Raw genomic sequence first — 19,319 nt, 5'->3', positions numbered from 1 at the left:
GACTTAATGCACAGAATGTCATATTGCGGCCACTAGGGGTCTCTCAATCAAAACAATAAATAAAGTCCTAGTTTGACGACGTTGTGAAATCATGGGATTTCGAAAACACAGCAAAAAAAAACAACAATGACTGGTTGTAATAATAATAATCCCTGAGTGACAAATATGCTGATGTGTGCTGTTTGCTCTGGGCTGAGGAAACACTGAGGTAACACTCAGGAGTGTAATAGTCAGACGGTCGTAGCAGAGTCAGGTGCAGATAATATCGTTATAAAGGTGATTTAAAACTAAATGGACCATTATCTTGAATATAAATAATGCATTTTTTTTATGGATTTAAAGAGTGTGTGTATGTCTTGGCTCACATACATATTACATAGTATATCTTTAACCCTTAAACACACCTTTAAACACACATTTTTGTGTTTTTTGGCTTTTAATTTATCGAATATTTTACCCTTTTTTCACGCACGTTGTTCAAGATTTATACGAAGTTTATGGCCCAACCACACATGGTGTTCTCAATTCTATTTTTAGTCTGTTGTCAACGACGTTAACTCAAAATACTCACAAAAACTTAGCAATTTAAGGGTTAAAAACAACAAAAAAATAATTGTTTGATATGTATGATGAGGTCTGAGAATGTAAAATATCTGATAATGATTATTTATACAATTTTTATTGCAAATGTTGGTGTATTTTATGATAAATAATCCAGTTTGCATCAAAAAATACTTGGCAATTTAAGGGTTAAACATTAAAATTCATATTTAATGTTTATGGAAAGGACTTATGTTGGTTTAAAACAATAAAACTACTACTAATACTAATGATAATGATAACAGAGTTGATCTAAGGGCTAATTTGACCTTTTCTTGTGTCACGCTCGCATCACGTGCCGTCTCTCTCCGTTGTGCCTGTGATGACTGTAACTATGGCAAACATTTGCATTTTCCTCACTCAGTAGCTCGACCCGCTGTATGTGATGCTCGCACATTCAGCACTTTCCTAATGTGATTACACGGCCGAGGCAGAGTCCACTGCCAGATTTATGATATTGATCAGAGTTTGACGCCGTCCTTTCGCCTATGAAACGGAAAAACAGCGGCGCTCTGGTGACAGACACCGAACGAGGAGGAAGATGAAAAGCGAGACGTGAAGGGTGGGGGGGGGGGGGGGGGGGGGGACTTTGAGGAGTGCAGGATTTAGATTGAAGACACAAGACGTGGGGATGTGGGGCGGATGCGGTTGTCTTGGCAACCGCGCAGCACTTCCTGTATCGGGGTGTGCATCAAAGGCTGCGTGCATTTTGCCTTTCCACTAGAGTCTGAATGAAGGAATTAGCGAGGGCTCAGTTCCAGCTATTTTTAGCTTGTGAGCCAGAGCGATGGATAGAGAGGAGGGAGGGTGGGAGTTGAGGAGAGTTTGTGTGTGTGTATGTGTATGTGGCTGCGATTTAGCATCCAATGGGTGTGTTCATGTACATCACATGATCCTAATGATCTCTGCATTCTTTCTTTTTTTTTACACACTTTGTCGCATTAATGAAAGTCATCGGTTTGATTGTCTCTCCTCCCCTTCTTCCTCTGTGTTCCTTTCATCCCGTTGCTATTATAGCTCCGCCTCACGCAGTGCCAGCCTCTCCATCCGTCTTCTGCTTTCACAATCCCACCATTTTGCTTCCCTGCCCTCTCTCTCTCTCTCTCTCTCTCCCTCCCTCCCTCCCTCCCTCCTCACTTTTTCTCCACCTCACAGCTTTCGCAATCATCACCGTACACTTTGGATAAGCAATGGAGGCAGGAAACAGTATTTAGCCGCAGACAGACCCCCCCCCCACCCCCTTCCTTTTTAAATGATCTTAGGCTCGGGAGAGTGGATTGACTTTACAACAGTACTTAAACAATAAGCTTGCAGGCTTTTACCGGCCATGTTCTCTTGGCTTCGGCCCTCGGTAACGACGTTCCAGCACAATCTGGAGAAACATCAGATTCGACTCGGGGACAGATGAAGTGCGTTTAATTGGATTTGATGAAGTCTGATGAACCTGAGCCTATTAAATAAACGGTAACCAATATTCACCAGTAACTAGGGCATACTAGCCCTTTATTAGTAATCATTAAGCGTGTATTAAAGGTGCCATATGTAAGAATGAGGCCAAAAACGGTTACTACATTCAAATTCAGAAAACCAAGGTCTTCTAGGTTTCATTTTCTGACGTAACTGGCAACCCGTGGTTGCTGGGGAGCTGAGACTCTACTATTTGCAGTCTGCAAAATATTTTTTTTAATGCAAATATTTTGGCTGTACTGTTGTTTTTGGTGAGTTCAGTTTGTTATATGAACATTATTCCTGAGTCTCTGTGACATATTAGGAGCATTTTATGACCAGTTGCTTTAAATTTATTACATAATGCACCCTTGGCACCTAACCCTAACCTCTATGACGACAAGAATTAAAATTTCCTTAAAATGCTTAATATTTACTAATAAAGGGCTAGTATGCTACTTATATGCATGTTACTAAGCACCTAGTTAATGGCGAATATCCGTTCCCTGATCTAAAGTGTTACCAAATAAACATTTCATGTGAAATAAGCTACTATAGGGGCCACACGGTTGCTGTAGTGGTTAGCTCTCTTTGCTTCTGCAGCAAGAAGACGCTTTAAAACCCAGTTGGAACAAGTTTTATCCGGTAAATTGGACACTAAATTGACCATAGGTGTGAGATTGAACGGTTGTTTGTCTCTATATGTCCCTGTGATGGACTCGCCAGGGTGAACCCCCGCCTATCCCCCTATGTCAGCTGAGTTTGGATTCCACACTATTCTGTCAACCTTCTCTTCCAGCTTCTTGTAAAAGAGTTATTATTATTAATGATAATAATAATAATAATAATGCATTATATTTGAAGGCGCCTTTCAAGACACTCAAGGATGCCGTAATGCATCAAAACATGTTAAAAAGAAACTGGAGGATTTATTTATACCTATGATATTATACATGCACCTTTTTATTGGCGTTGTGCTTTTGTAACAATGGAAGAGTTGTGCTGAAGCGGTGTTTTTTTCCCCCATCCCCGCCACCTCGGCGCTCTAACATCGCTCCCTCTTTTGTCATGTACTGTAAAGTCATAAACCACCATCAGTTCTCGGTGAATTAATCCTCCCGTTTATTGATACTGTTCACAGTGGGCGCGTCGCCGAGTCAGCAGCAGCAGCGTGGTCAGCTTGCTCTGCTTTTCCGTGTGTTTTCTAATGAGACCCCAAACATCATTTGAAAATTACCAAGCAACGCTGTGAAATGGAGATAAGCTCAAGTGTAGAAAGAGGGGAGTGCGGTGTTGCAGAAGAATGTATTGAATTATAACTCTGAAGCGGAGTGAAATTGATATTAGACATTGTTATTTCATATTTTTTAAATAGGGATCATTTTCATGCCTGTATGCTAAATATAAAAATATTGCACTTCAATAAAAGAACAGCTTGTAGGGAGAGAAAAAAAGTGATGATTTCTGCACAGCGTCCCGTATACCTGTGTTATCCTGCGTCCATGGAAACTGGAAACAAGCAGTTTTCTCAGGCCAAAAGAGTCTTTGTTTCTAAATAACCTTGAGAGGAGAAGATATAGGAAGATCAAAGAGTTTGGCAACCTGTGCAGTGTATGGTGGGAGAGGGGGAGAATTCAGGTGGGGGATTAAAGATGAGTCTTTTCTGCCTGAAGCCTAAATTACTGAAGATGCATGTGATATAAACACATACATAAATGTTTCTGTCTTAAGCTCTTTCTCTCAAACACATTCTTGTACATCTATCTCAGTGTGGACATGAAAGCATTCCCCCTTATCCTAACCTTAACCATCACAACTGCATGCCTTTAACCCTTTAACACTTTAACACAGACCAGCGCACTTTGCATTACCGTAATTACACGACGGTTTGTGCTATCAGAACAATTCCAACAGTTGCTGAAAGCTGAGAAGTTCATCAAAACCATCATGTTATTACGGTAAAGTGCTGTATCACTCGTGCTGTTGCAGGATCTGGAGAATCAACGCCTTTGTCACCAGACAAACAAATGTTATTTTAAATATGTTTAATACTGTTCAAATGTAACAATTTAACATGCACAATCTGGTGTTTGTGTACAACTTGTGTTTTTCGCGATAAAACTTTTTTTGTTTTTCTTCATTCTCAATTGTTTATACACTATTTTAACATGCAGTAAGTTGTAAATAAGGGCCAAAAAATGGACTCACAGGACATTTTCTGGCCCTTTTTAATGGTTAAAATAAGCAAAACAAATTCCACACGGACATTTTGAGGCTGATGTGTTAAACGGTTAAACGTATAGAATTAAAGGTATAGTGGCCGCCTCTGTATAGAGCTGATTAATACATTGAAAAGACTCATTCTGGAGTAATGAGAAACAAGTTGCTTGTACACTTAGTAATAAGTATCACGATTTGATCTTTAAATTCTGCCAAATTAAAATCTTTTGACTTTTTACACAGTGGATATTTAACTTAACCCTTAACACACACACGCACACACTCACCCATCTCTTTCAGTGTAGCTCAAAGAGCCGTCTCTTTAGGGCTTGTGAAGCTGCGATGGCAAGTGGCGGTGAATGCAAATTGCCCTCTTGCATGTGTGTGGGGCGGCAGAAGAGGAAAGATTAAAAGAAGGGAGTGAAGGAAGAGATAGTGGGAGAGCAGGAGGTTATCCAGAGGTAAGGCCTCCTCTGCCTCCTCCTCCTCCTCCGCCTCCTCCGATGTGTGTAGATTCGTTAACAAAGGAGGAAGTCAATGCGTCCAAGCGCCGCAATTAATCACTAGTTGCTGCTGGGTTTAACCTGACCCTGGGTATTAATGACGGTACATTCAGTCTAATCCATGAAATATAACACACACACACACACACACACACACACATACACTACACAGAGCAATATTATTAACCCTTTAACACCTACGCCAATGCTTATTTTAACAAGAAAATGTGATTTTGCCCATTTTAACAGATTAACTTTCAATATCTGGCAGTTATTTATAATTAACTACATGTTAAAATAGTGTATTAACAATTTAAAATAAAGTTCTTTGCAGCTTCTCATTTTTCAGACCGTGTTTTAACTTTTCCGGTAGCATATATATATATATATATATATATATATGTGTGTGTGTGTGTGTGTATATATATGTATATATATATATATATACACATATGTATGTATAATCGTTTAAATTACTCCTAAAAAGTCAGTGTATTATTATAATGTGTCTTGTGTTGCGCAGCATTGTCACATTTCAGCACCATGGACAGCGCCACAGAACACACTGTAACTAAAACGCTCTTCTCCCACTCGTCCACCGTTCACTGCCAACGACACACACACACACACACACAGAGAGAGAGAGAAATGTGTTGATATTCTTTTACATCTGATACTTTTCAGTTTGACGGCGTCCACTTCTCATTAAGTGTGGCTCAACAGTTGATTGTTTTCAAACCGAAATTGCAATTTAAAACGGTGCACGATGTTGATTGTTTTGTGTGTTCTATGTCAATTAAACGCGGTGCACTCCGAGTTATTTTCCTGGTATTATCTTTCGGTTAATATTTCCTGTGATAATGCCCTGGTCACATTTTGAATCTACAGTATGACACAGTGAATATTGAGCTCAAGCTTCACATATTATTGTTGTTGTTAAGGCTCAGTAAGTTGGTTCCCTGTTGACGGTGCAGTGAATGCAGCGGCTCCAGGTTTTTTTTATCTGGGTGACAAAAATGCAAATACATTGCTGGGTGTTTTTTTTTGTTTTGTTTGTATGATGCAGCTTGGAAAACGTAAAATGGCTTCAATGGAGAGCGGGCGAGTGAGAGCGCAATCGCAATTGACCAGTCCAAAAGCTTTAAAATAACATGTTCTTTTTATTACTGCTGTCGGAGCTTCCTTTTTTCCCCTGAGGTCTCTTTTATTTCTGCATTTAACAGGATTTAAATCCTATTTTAGAAGACCTCAGTGAGACAAATCAGCATAACTGGAACGTCGCACATGGTATCATTACTCACTATAAGCAGGCATATTTAAAAGCGGAATATTTCTTTATTGGAAATATGCACCGCTGGCATACGTAAGGTGCAAGAGATGGGGAATCTAAGGGAAGCATATGGGAGGTTAAAGATGAATTGTCACGTTTATGCATCTCGCTGCTCCCTGTGGACCTTTGACCTTTTGAAGTTAAGTCCGGTTGCAGCGGAATAAGCTCTTCTTACAAGACTGATGTGGTCGTGGAGGACGAGATGGATTTAGATTGAAAGCAGGGAGCAAAGACAGCAAAGGTTCAAGTCCCCAGCTTTGTGCTCCACTTCTTTTGTGTCCCCGCTCCCCCAGTGCAGTGCTCAAAACACTTTTAATGAAGACGCGCCGGAGCTGCTGTTTGCTCTAACGATGCCTATTTGTAGTTTTAAATCCTTTGGTATTATGAAGTGGCACAGCTCATCACTTACAGGTTGACGTCGGCTCAGACGTCCCACAGTCTTCCGTGTTTAGGAGCAAACGAGCAGCAGCAAAAGCTACAAAGTCTCACTTTAAATGGAACTATTTATATATTATATGGAAGTATCAATCAATCAATCTTTAGTTTACAAAACATAGTTTGTCTCACGGGACTTCACAGGGTTGGTAACATCCTCTGTCCTTAGACCTTTCGAACAGGGTAAGGAAAAACTACCAGGGAAAAAACCCTTGTAACAGGGAATAAGGGTAGGAACCTTAGGGAGAACCACAGGTGAGGGATCCACTCCCTGGACGGACAGACATGCAGTAGAAGTATCAACAGAGTCGATCATCATAGTAGTCAATACTGTAGAGTTTTGCCACCACAGCTGCTGAAGGCCAAGAGATTTCGCTCTAGAAACAAGTACAAAATCAGCAAATCATCATATTTATATGGAAATAATTCCAAACTTGCTCCCACACAACCGGAATACATTTCCTCAGGAATTTCCTGTTTTTAATCTTTTCTGGCTGAATTTAGAGTGATGATAACCATGTTTTGGTCCTGAAAAAAAATCTGGATTTTCCCCTCAAAGCATTGGAGCATTCTCTCCTTAAGAGGACACTGTGTCACACCATTAAAAACGCAGCACAATGTTCTCATAAGTCTAAATAACAGTTCATAAAAAAAATGGCCCAGAAAGAAATATAATCAGGGACTCGTAGAGTTCTTGGGTGAAAAGGAGAAACTTTCGTGTTTCGAGTGACTCAAAATACTTTGTTGTTAAAGCGTCAAGATGAGTTAAAATCCGGCCGTGGGCCACAGGAAAGGGGTCGTTGCACTAGAGATCAACAACAAACCTTTTGTTTCGGGGCAGAAAGAAAAAGCCCAGGGTTTTCAAACGCACAAACACACAGATGTGTTCTTTTGTGTCTCTTCATGGGCAGCAGCAAGAAATGGCAATAACAGCACAGAAATTACCTTCAGAGATGAAGAAGCGCAATAAACATCAAACAGAGCAGCTGAGCTTGTCTTAGTATTTTGACACTCAGGCCATATCTCTCCTTGTTTTTTCCCGCGACCTCGTCCACTCTCCTCCGTACATCAGACGACATAAGGAGTGTTTGCTCTTCAACGCTTGGCAGAACTGCAAATGTCAGAATGGTTAAAAAGCAGCCTCCTCTCAAACTTACCCGCTTATCTTTTACACGGAGAGACAAAGTGTGAGCGCCGTACACACACACACACACACACACACACACACACACACCCAGGGTGTCATGGGAGATGAAGTGAGAGTTTCTCCTGTAATCGTATCACTTCTGGAGCCGAGGGAATCACTCTATTGAGACTGGGAAATGACTCAACACACACACACACACACACAGAGCAAGAGTTAAAATTCTGCTCTGACAGCTTTGCTGTAGCTTCTTAGCGCTAATGTTGCATCCCAGAAGAAGGAAGTTAGGTGCTAAATGCTGTGTTTGATGCTAATTTACGGCACAGGGAGTTAACATACAGACAAATGTACACAAATTTGCCCGTTGAACAGGCCGAGCAGCGTGGTTTGTTCAACTTTAGCGAAGAAACGTGTTCACGTGGATACCCGTCAGTTTTATGGCGTCAGATTTGTGTCAAAAGTCTAGCAAATAATATTACTGCACATATTAAACAGTCGCGAGCAGTTGTGACAACTGTGAGTGAGAAACAACAAAGCCGAAGCTATGCTAACAGGGGCTAAGCGGGGCCGTACCTATGTTCCCAGGGTCCTATGTGGGGAACATTGGACCTTTTTTGGGAAAAACAGGGAACATAGGTACGACCCCGGGCTAAGCACTGCCGCTGTTTTACTCGCATGTGCTGATCCTCTGTTAGCATCGCTTTGGCGAAGACAAGCAGCTGATCTGACGACTTGCTAACTCGCCAGGCTAGACCTTTCGTCTCCGTCTGCTCATTACGAGAAATTTACGCGAGAGAACAAATCAAGCGTCTCTTTACTTGTAGCGGAAGTCCCGCCTCCTCTCTCTCCGCTTCGTCTGCTACGGCCGCGGTAGCTCGCCCTCTCCCTCACCTCACGAACCTCATCTGCTGACATGGAGAAAGACAACGAGGACGACATTTGACCAGCTGCGGATACCGTATCGCTCAGGGAAGGGAGGGGGTGAGCAGAGCAGCAGGTCTTTGTTGTAAATTTCAGCCTCTCCTCTAGATGGCACTATAAACTACTTACTTCCCCTTTAAGTAAACTTGGTTATGGTTTAGGAAAAGATGCTTTTGCACAATTATTTTCAGAAAAACACACTGCAGCAGACAAATATTCTTATTTTGTTGTTGTTTTACACCTCGACTTGTAATATGTGAACTGGTTGATGTAGCTTGTGAAATTAGTACGTGCTTCATGTGAGTTAAAATCAATAAGCTGTTTGTCTTTTGGTGTTTTAATTTAGTTTAATTGAACTTCAGAACCAATAACTGTTTAATCCACGCATTGCCTTGGAAACACAAACCTAAACCTCACCGTCGACCGCGTGTTTATTTTACCTGATGCAGACGAGGGCGGTCACCCATGGCGACCAGACACACTCATCACTGCTGAAGTTCACCAGTAGAAATCAATGTGCGGAATTGGGGTGTTTTTCATTAAAAAGTTCTGAGCAGTGTTTACACTGGGGACTCGGCATGACATATGAAGTAATGTAACTATTGAATTTCTTTTCTTTTTTTAGGCCACTCCATAAAATGTTAATGCGGCAGCTCCTCCGCTCTCCACTTGTGTTCAGTATTCTCGGTTGAGAGGAGCAGGATTTATAGCAGACGTCTTGTGAGGCTCCTGCCAATCCTTTAATATTTCTGTAACAGCTGTGTAGTCATAAAATCTAGCCATTCTGATTCAGGCAGGAAGTTAAACTCTGAGGCACTCATCTGTTGATGAGGTGCAGGCATGAACGCATGGATAGTTGATCCTGAGAGTGTGTGTTTGTGTGTGTGTTTGTGTGTGTTTGTGTGTCTGGGGAGAAAATTACTTTCACCTTCACGCCTCTTCGATCATCAACACTTGGTAAATGTCAGATTGTCTTCCCCCAGTCTGGACATCTCTGTACGCCTCTGTCTTTCCCTCAGCTTCACACAATCTCTTTGTGTTTCCTCGTGTCAACCGTCGATTTCTATGGAATTGGATTTGTGTCAATATTCTCAAACCAAAAAAAATTAAAGGTGCCATATGTAAGAATGTGGCCAAAAACGGTTACTACATTCAAATTCAAAATACAGAGGTTCTTTTAGGTTTCGTTTTCTGATGTAACTGGCAACCCGTGGTTACGCGGCAGCTGAGACTCTACTGACTGCAATGATTGGTAGACGGCGGTAGGTGGCGCCACATGCCAAAACATGATTTCAAAACAAAATATTATTTTTAATGCAAATATTTTGTCTGTGCTGTTGTTGTTGGTGAGTTCAGTTTGTTATATGAACATTATTCCTGAGTCTGTGACATATTAGGAGGATTTTATGGCCAGTTGCTTTAGATTTATTACATAATGCACCTTTAACCACAAAATCAAAACACACCAATTGCAAATAAAATATCGATTTTTGGTCATTTAAAAACATTGTGTTTTATTTGTTTGAAAATACACTTTTCTTTGCGCTCCCTTGTTTTTTTGTTTGTGATTCTGACGATGGGCGGAGCTTAGGAAGCTGCCTGCTGATTTGCTACTGAGTTTTTGGAGCGACAGCTCGATGTTCCGTAAGTAGTCAGAGGAACTTATAATTGTTAGTATGTCACTTTTGTCAGATTATAAACGTTAAATGCTTATACTACTAAATATTTTAGATACTTTGTCGGATGTCAACGGTGAAAACTTGTTAAACTCAGTAGCCAATCAGCAGGCAGCTTCCTAAGACCCGCCCATTGTCAAAATCACAAAGAGAAAAACACGGCGCAAAGAACAAATCAACGAGCGTGAAGAGCAAAATTCCGATCATTGCAAACAAAGTTTTCAAACTAATAAAATACAACACTTTTGAAATATTAAATTGATATTTTATTTGCAATTTGTGTATTTTGATTTTATGGTAAATTTTTGTTTGCTCAATTCATAAAGTGTTGCATTGGCTTCTTATAAAAAGTGTTGTTTGAAACTATTGATACAAATCTAATCACATAGATTTCTTCTCTACAAACATCCTCTCTTTCCTTATCATTCTATCGTTCTTCCTCTCCTCCTCTTTTCTCAGACCAGGTTAAACAGCAGCCTCTCTCACGTTCTGTTTACGTCCGTCATATTGTCTTAAAGAAAATCTCTCTGTCAGCATCACTCTCCTCCTCCTCCTCCTCCTCCTCCTCCTCCTCCTCCTCCTCCTCCTCCTCCTCCTCCTCCTCTCCGTCTGCTTGTTTCTGCCCCTTCAGCTCGGCCGGATCGATGCATCACATACTCTCGATGTGAGGCTTGAGAATGAGGCGTCAGGAGACTGAAAAGAGAGGGAGAGAAAGAAGTCAGCTTTAAAGAAAAAGAATGGTGGAGAAGAGGGAGAGGAGGTAAAGTGGAGATGCAAAAAAAAAACAACAATATCGTTTGAGAGCTTCATTATTATTTAAATCCCTGATACCTCATATATACCTCTAACCTTTGAGGAACAAGCATACCTGCAGCCACATTTTCTGCTCTCCTTTACCTTATTCTTTTTTTTTTTCTTTCTTTACCTGTAACCTAGCAACAACCTCTGGAAACAGATGATGTAAGCTGCACCAAATCAGTGGCTTTCTAGGAGCCCAAAAGGAGAAGAGGGTCTATTTTTCTTCAAATATAAACAATTGTATGAGCCTTTCTTTAGTGTGTCCAGCACGTACATTACCATACTCTTACTTAATATCAGTTTTAATGTCAGTATTATAGCGTCTGCGTTAGAGTCTCAGACATCACATCTGTTAGAAATAACTGATTTGCCTTTTTAATGCATTTGTCCTGAAGACGCTTCGTCATTAGTCTTAGTGATTGAATTCTGTTCTTTATCATACATATACATATACATAATGTCAGGCTCGCTCATCTCCACGCTCTTGTTTACCCGCACGATCGTCGATCCCTTGTCGATGTGCTGTTATTTCGGGAAACTGCGAATGCATTTCCAAAATTACAGTTAGCGCAGCGTTGTTGTTGTTTTTTTGCCTCAAATATTACTACGTTGAATACATTTGCAGAATCCACCATCCGCACATATTTAATTTATCCCATTTTTTTTATGTGCACGCTGACTCTCTCTCTCTCCAGAGAAGGAATCAAAGCGGGCCAAAGGCAGCTCAAGCAGAACGCTGCTTTTTAAAGCTCAAATTAGTGAGAGGGAGAGAGAGCAGAAGTGAGTTTGCTGTTGTCTTATTAATTATTTGAATATTTAAAGATGAGCCGATGGGCGGCATAGTCCCAAAGAGTTATCACTTACTAATGTATGAAGATGCAGCCAATTTTTCAGATTCACCTCACTTTTCTCTCTCTCTCTCTCTCTCCGGTGCCAAATCCAAACTTGTAAGTTCATACGCCCTAAGATGTGACCTGTGAGAGCTGGTAAACTTAAGCGTGCTGGTCATTTTCCAGCGGCTGGACTCAAACAGGCAGGATCATGACAGCCTCATCTGTCCTTGTCTCGAACTTTGAAATCCCCCCCAAAAAAGCCTATTATTCACCTAATGCAGCTACAGGCAAGGTCACTGTGCAGTGTGAGTGAGATGGACAGGAGGGGAGGGAGGGGAGGGAAATGTCCCTGTGGTCTTGTGACTCAACCTGAACACAAAGTAAGCGAGAGAGAGAAAAAAAAAAACTCAGAATGATGAATATATGGTGCACAAAGCCTTGACGTAGTAGCTGAGAATCATGTTATTTTGCCCTTTTTTTCAGCATAAAATATGAAGTTTGAGGTTCAACATTGAAAAGAAGGTGAAAGAGACTTAATGATACGAGAGCAGAAAGCTAACGTGTGACTAATTGTGACTTTAATAACGGATTAATAACATTTCTAAGTGGTGACCGTTGGACTCATCAGACGAGACGATGACGCGACTGCACCAATGTACGACTAAATGAACGTGCTATTGTTGAGGGAAAAAACGCGAGATTAAAGGTTTCACATGAAATAAAATCTCTCTTTATTTTCGACACAATATGTTTTTACGAAAAGAGTTCATGTGCAGCAGCTTCATTTCCTGGTACGTGCTGTTTGCCGCCGCCACCCTGTGGCTGCAGCACAAAACTACACGGAGCAAGAACGCCACCGATTTGAATTCTGGTTGGAATTGGTTCTAAAATAAAAAATAAACATCAGACTGCGTCTCTTAAATCAGCAAACCGGATACTTTTATTAAAGTGTGGTTTTTTTTCTGAGATCAATCCATATTTGAGACACTGTTTGACTGAAATAATCTCAGAAATGAGTGAATGTTATTTTGTCCTTAAGAAAATACTCAAGTGTTTTAACTAAAACTTGACTAAGACATGTTTGGTTCTCTTTTGATTCAAACTAGACTAAAATAATGAGACTTTTACTCGACTTAATCAGCTGACATAAAGCCATCAGTACATCACAGGGCCATATAGGTCCATTTATAGAGTGTCTAATTTGCCCTAATCCACGAATATGCCTGTTTTGTGGACTGTGGGAGGAAACAGGAGAACATGGAGTGGACTAAAATGAACAAAAAAGTAATGTGAATGACAAAATATGTCAAAGACTAATAAGGATATCTGAAACAAGACTTGGACTAAATTAACACCAGCTCTCTCTCTCACACACACACACACACACACACACACACACACACACACACACACACACACACGAGTTTAGCTGCCATTCATTTAAAAATGAACTTCACGCTTGTTTGCAGAGTGAAGTCACATCTGTGACCTGCCCACTCACTGACTCACTGACCGACTGCACACACACACACACACACACACACACACACACACACACACACACACACATTTACGTGTGTGGTTCAGTGACCGAGAACACAGCAGTGTGTGATAATAAGAGGGTAAACACACACACAAATCTTACCGGGATTTCCAGCCCATTTCTGCTGTGATATTTTAGCTGGAGGACAATGACAACCACCGCCCCCTCGTCTTGTTTTCTGTCTCACACACACACACACACACACACACACGGACTGTCTTTTTTTTTTTTTTTACAGAATTAAATAGCCGTCGTTCATTCACGGCCGACGCTCACTCACAGCCTGTCAGACACACTTCCCTTCCCTCGTAGATCATGCCAGGCCGACACACATCGCATAAACAAGCTACTCAACACCTACTTACTCTTGTGCCTCTACATAAACATTTGTCACACACACACACACCAACACACACACACTAACATCCATTAACACGGAGGAGTCGGCCTTTTTCCACAGAATTTAAAACACTGACGTGTGACAAGGAAAGGATACGCCGTGTTTAGTGTTTGTGCAATGAAATGTGTGATAAATCCCCTGTATTCATTCACTGTGTGTTGAAACTCTTTATTTTTTAAGGTTTTTCTAATTACACGAGACAAAATCACGTATCTTCTGTGTAATGTATGACGAAAGATTAAGAAAGATGGCAGACGCGTAGTTTGTATACAGTAACTCGATTACAAAAATTCCTCGAGGCAAAAACTCTGCCTCGAGTATTCGTTTAATTCCTATCTTGAGGGATCATTGTTCCGCACGGACCGTTTTAGCAGACGCACATCCGGATTTAAGCTAGCGCGATGGTGGAGACGGAGCGTGAAACAGAAAATGTCCAAAAATGTGGCACCATTTCACGCTTAAACAAGAAGCCAACAAGGTGCAGTGTAACCTCTGTAAACTACAACCACAATAGCAGGTCCTCAAGCCGATAGCATCCAGTTGCTAACGCTTCCGGCACACGCTAACGTAGACGTTAGCTGATTTAATGCAGCTACCGAATATTTTTTTTTAATCGAGTATTCTACCGATTATTCCTCAATTAATCAGATTTAAAAAATAATAATAATAACAATAATAATATTTTCTTCAAAAAAAAAAAAATTATATATATATATTCATTTTACATTTTGCATCCGATTAATCTGAAAAAGAATACTCGATTACAAAAATATTCGATAGCTGCAGCCCTAACTGGAATAGTGAAATCTGATTAAATTAGATTAAGATAGAGAAAAGGTGACCAGAAGAGGAAGCTCTCGCGTACCTCTGGTGGTTCACGCGCCACAGTTTGAGAACCGTGGCGTTAGAGTAAACGGGGTAAAAGCTCTTCATAATAATGATGCTATTAAAGCACAAAGTTAATAGAAATGATGTAAGAGCTGGCACTGATATCATATACTCACGTAATGTGTCCTGCATCATTGCTTATAATGTGTTATTATATATTTATATATATATATATTGTGTTTGTATACTGTATATATCATCATGTATTCATGAAAGGTAGAAACATGCTTTACACTCCTGTCACTCTCCACTGCATGGAATCAAAGGATGCTGTTTATACTTTACATTAAAGCCCTTTATTGATATTTCCATGGTGACCCTTCACCTTATCAGGATGTTTTCATACTGGTTCTGCTTCTTCTTTTGTCTTTTTTCCAGTAGATCGTACAAGAAAAGGCATAAAAGTCTGTTTTTTTCATGCTTTAATAAACGCTTCTTTGATGAAAGACAAAAAATACGGGGAGACGATGTTGCCAAGGAGAGAGAGCTGTGAAATAAATATGTTCTTCAACGGCTTCTTCTTCTTCTTATTCATTTGTGGTTTATAACAACACATGACCTTTTGTCACAAGTGATTTTCAGGGTTCAATCAAAGCCCTGGGTTTTTATTCTCACTGTTTACCTTTTGAGGTGCGTGTGTGTGTGTGTGTGTGTGTGTGTGTGTGTGTGTGTGTGTGTGTGTGTGTGTGTGTGTGTGTGTGTGTGTGTGTGTGTGTGTGTGTGTGTGTGTGTGTGTGTGTGTCAGGAGGGGGGGGTTGATGTAAGCGTGGTGGAGTTCCCAATCAAACTGCACAGACTCCTTTGATTGGAAAAAGAAAAAGGGAGCCGGCGCTTGCATTTCTTTCTTTATTTCTTCACTGCAGCTTGATTTATGGTATGGAGTCTGCTCGTTACAAAAGAAGTCAATCAAGCTGAGGTTGTTTTTTTTTTTTTGTTCCTTCTTAAAACTTCACTTTACCTCCGTGTGTCGCCAGGCCCCGGTGATGGTTGCTTGATTTTTTAGCCCCCAGACCACAAAAAAGGACACTTGAAAACTCCAACTTTATTTTCATTCTTTGCTATTTTAAAGGTCAAGGGTGAACTTTATATCAGTTTTCATGTTGAAAAAGGGTTGTAAAAAGTAAAAAAAACACCAGACTAAAACAATAGCATCATTCTCCACATTAACCCTGTCGTTCCAGGCCTTCCATTTTCCTAATTTCTATGTTTTTGTGCATCCTGGATTGGGAAAACCCTGCTTCCTTAGTCATCGCCATTACATTCATAGTCATTTAAATATTTGGCTTTGAAATCCAGGCCTTTTTTTTGGATGTCACTTAATGTCACATTGTGTTTGTGCTCACTTATTTTAAAGCACCTCTCTCCAAACGAGCGCTCACTCGTGTGTCTCCGGCTTCCCCCCCGGGATAATAATGGACAAATATTGTGTGCCGATGCCGCCCGCCGCCGCCGCCGTCGTGTTTACGCTCTGAGGCCGGTGCCGTGCAGCAGACTCTCTTCTGTTATGTCACTTATTGTTTTTTTTTATGTTGGGTACGATATTCTTGGATTCATCAGATAAAAGTGATGAAAGTTGGAGTATTTTCTCTCTCTCTCTTCATCCTCTTCTGCTGCAGCACTTCCTTTTCTGAAAGCAGAGGGCCAACTGTGTTGTGTGGAATCGTGTTTTTCAAATTATTATTATTATTATTATTATTATTGCCAATGGAATATTCCACCGGGCTTCTCTCGCTGCAATCTTTACGCAGATGGATGAAAGTGAAACACGACCGATTCTCGAGTGTTTTTCTTTGAACGCCTCACGTAGCAGGAAACCTTCAACGTGACACCAGCCAGTTGTCAAAATAAAACAATAGAAATATTCCCCTTCCTGGTCAGACCGCTCACTTCCTCTCCTCCGCTCTTAATTTCCTCCCACAAACAGCCAGTGGGCAGATGGGGGGGGGGAGGGATGAAATTACACTCACCTTTTTACCTGCTCTCCTCTGCACAATTAGCGTCACACTTACTTGTCATTTCAAATTGACACACCGCTGTTGTGCTGAGTAATTATTTACCTGCCTGGGGAACACAGCGCTCTGGTTTAAACACTAAATAATGACACACACACACAGAGAGAGAGAGTGAAGCACCTGTGCCCCGTTTTATCCGACACATGCTTAACGTGCCTGTTACCATCACTGGGTCATTGTCTATGTGCTGAGCAGTGGTCGTCTTATTAAAGGTGTCTTTGTGGTCTCTTTAAAAAAAAAAAAAAAAAGGTCTAATTGACTCATGTTGTGCAGCAGCCCTTTGAACGTTCCTGCGTGCTTCCACTACTAAAACACCACTTGCTTGAGCGTCAGGACCCCGAACGTGTGATTCGTCTATAGGTGTCGTCTTCTTTGCCTGCTTTTTTTTTGTCCTTTTTTTTCCCCCGGTCCCGTCGTGGTGTGAGGACACAGATTTGCTCCACACTGACTCACTCACACCTTCACAGACCCACAAAAACTAGGGCTCGACAAACTGGGGTTTAAACGGAGAGAGCGAGGAGGGGAGGGGGGGGGACAAAAAAACAATGGCAGCCATTTTCTTCTGCAGGGGGGAAGAAAGAAATCAGTCTTCTTTGATCTTGTGTCTTTTCTTGTGATGAATCTGTGTCTGTGATGCCTTTTGTTTTTTGTTTTTGTACTCTTTTTAACGAAAAGACAGAAAGAAAGAAAGAAAGAAACAGTAACTCTTGCTGGTTTGTCCTTTTTGCTCTTGCTTCTTTTCTTTTTTTGACATTCTTCTTTTTCCGTTTTTTGCCAGTAATCTTTTTTGAATTTTCTCTTTTCTCTTTTTCCCCCCTTTTTTTCTTAACCCTAGGTCCGCTCACAAAAAAACATGATGAATCTTCAATGAACAAGCCTCGAGACGAAGGTATTTTTGTTGCATGTTTTTCCTTTTTTCTTGTTTTGAAGTCTTTTTGGGGGATGTGTACACAGGCGCACACACACACACACACACATACACAGACACACACGTCAGACACCTCTTGTTGGATATGACACTGTAAGTATGTGTGTTGCTGCCCTTTTTTTTTAAATGCAAATCAATAGCCTTGTGTAACCTGGGATGATTAGAACACCTGGCTGATGGAAGCTTCCCTTCATTAAAAAGCCATCTACAGGCTGTTGTGTGTTCTCCCTGATGAAGCTCGCGCTCCGATAAAACACAGCCTTGGACATGATCGTCATCACCGCTGTGCCCTTGGAAAAAAAAACAAAAAAACTATTGTCCCCAAAAAAAACAAACACTTGTTTTCAGCACCTATTGAGACCAGCGTGCACAACGGGAGGCATTGTTATTGCGCCGCGGTCCACGTCTCAAGAATTAAATTGGTATCGGAGTACGTGGGCAAAAATGTGAGGATAGCCTTGTTCTACGTCAATGGTGATAACATCGACTCGGAGGAAGAAAGTGTGCAGGAAGCATCCGAGGACACTCGCTGCCTCACTGTGGAATATCGGAGTCTAATCTGCTGCAGGAATAAAGACGGAGAACTCGCAGACGTGTGCTAATGGATCTCCCACCTGCAGCACATGCACTGCAGAGGTGATTTAATCTGCACTTTCATCTGTTTCCCACTCCCAAAAAAAAAACCCCACCCTCGTTCTTTCGGACGTGTTTCTTGGAGGGGAAAAAAAAGACGATATTTTGATCCATATTTCACTTTCTGCTGTTTCGGTGAAAGGGAGTGAGTCTTTCTCTCGCTCCGTGAGTGATGCTCTTTGATTTGAGGGTGTGTTTTTTTTTTTTGATGTCGGGAGTCGGGAGGATGTTTGACACGAAGGGGTTTTTCTTGGTGATCAAACGCCCGCGGTGCACAGACACAACTTCTTCTTCTTCTTCTTCTACTGTCGGAGCGGTCGAGACACCTTTCATTCCATCGCAAATCCATCTTTCATCTCTCATCGTGACGTTTAATTACCCCTCATTCGATTAGGAGCGGCTAATTTCTTTTACGCTAACTTAGTTACCGTAGTTCAACTTGATATTCATTTCTGGCACCGGGGGGGGGAGGGGAAACAGGAGTCTCTGAATAAAACCAAAAAAAGATACTTAACTGCTTTTAATAGTGAGGGTGATTCTCAAGCATATGAGCGTAATGTCCTCACATGGGAACACAGAAGACTAATAAACACTCGCAGGATAGAGTAATAGCAATCTTTCTTGCATAAGGATATGAATAAAACCTGCTCTCAAAGGAAATCTCCTCCATTATAGCCCCGTTAAGAGTCTCCCATTAAAAGACAAAAAAACATCAGTGATCAGACATGATGATGCACCTACATCCTGTTTTTAAAGCCTCCTTTCATAGCACAGTCCACACCCTCCGTTATACTTACCCGTACTTGTGTGAATGTGTTGTTATCGGAGTTTAAAAATGTGCACTAACGAGCGGGATTATGTGACGGCACATTCTGTTTGGATGTAGATTTAGTGTGGATGCAATGTGGACACTTAAATCCTCCAAACACAAACACGTTTTTCTCTCTTTTTTAAAAGATAAACGTGTTTTGTTTGGGGGAAAAACTCGGAACGACACTTGAAAATGACA

General features: G+C 41.0%; 1 protein-coding gene across 4 annotated transcripts in view; it reads left to right on the top strand.

The window, feature by feature from the left end:
• nlgn2a (neuroligin 2a) overlaps window positions 1-19,319 on the top strand; it is a gene marked incomplete at its 3' end in the record, with an annotated part of 103,494 nt that overhangs the window by 8,639 nt on the left and 75,536 nt on the right. The window contains exon 2 of one of the 4 annotated variants that reach the window (XM_083910593.1): window positions 17,585-17,638. The exons of the other annotated variants lie outside the window; for them this stretch is intronic. Within the exon in view, the coding sequence (XP_083766719.1) occupies window positions 17,585-17,638 (54 nt within the window). The remainder of the gene's footprint in view (window positions 1-17,584; window positions 17,639-19,319) is intronic. 4 annotated transcript variants of the gene reach the window in all.

The sequence above is a fragment of the Microchirus variegatus genome (genome assembly GCF_963457635.1).
Source record: "Microchirus variegatus genome assembly, chromosome: 2".
Taxonomy (NCBI): Eukaryota; Metazoa; Chordata; class Actinopteri; order Pleuronectiformes; family Soleidae; genus Microchirus; species Microchirus variegatus.
Note: the sequence above shows the minus strand (reverse complement) of the source record. Positions and strands in the feature narration are given on the sequence as shown.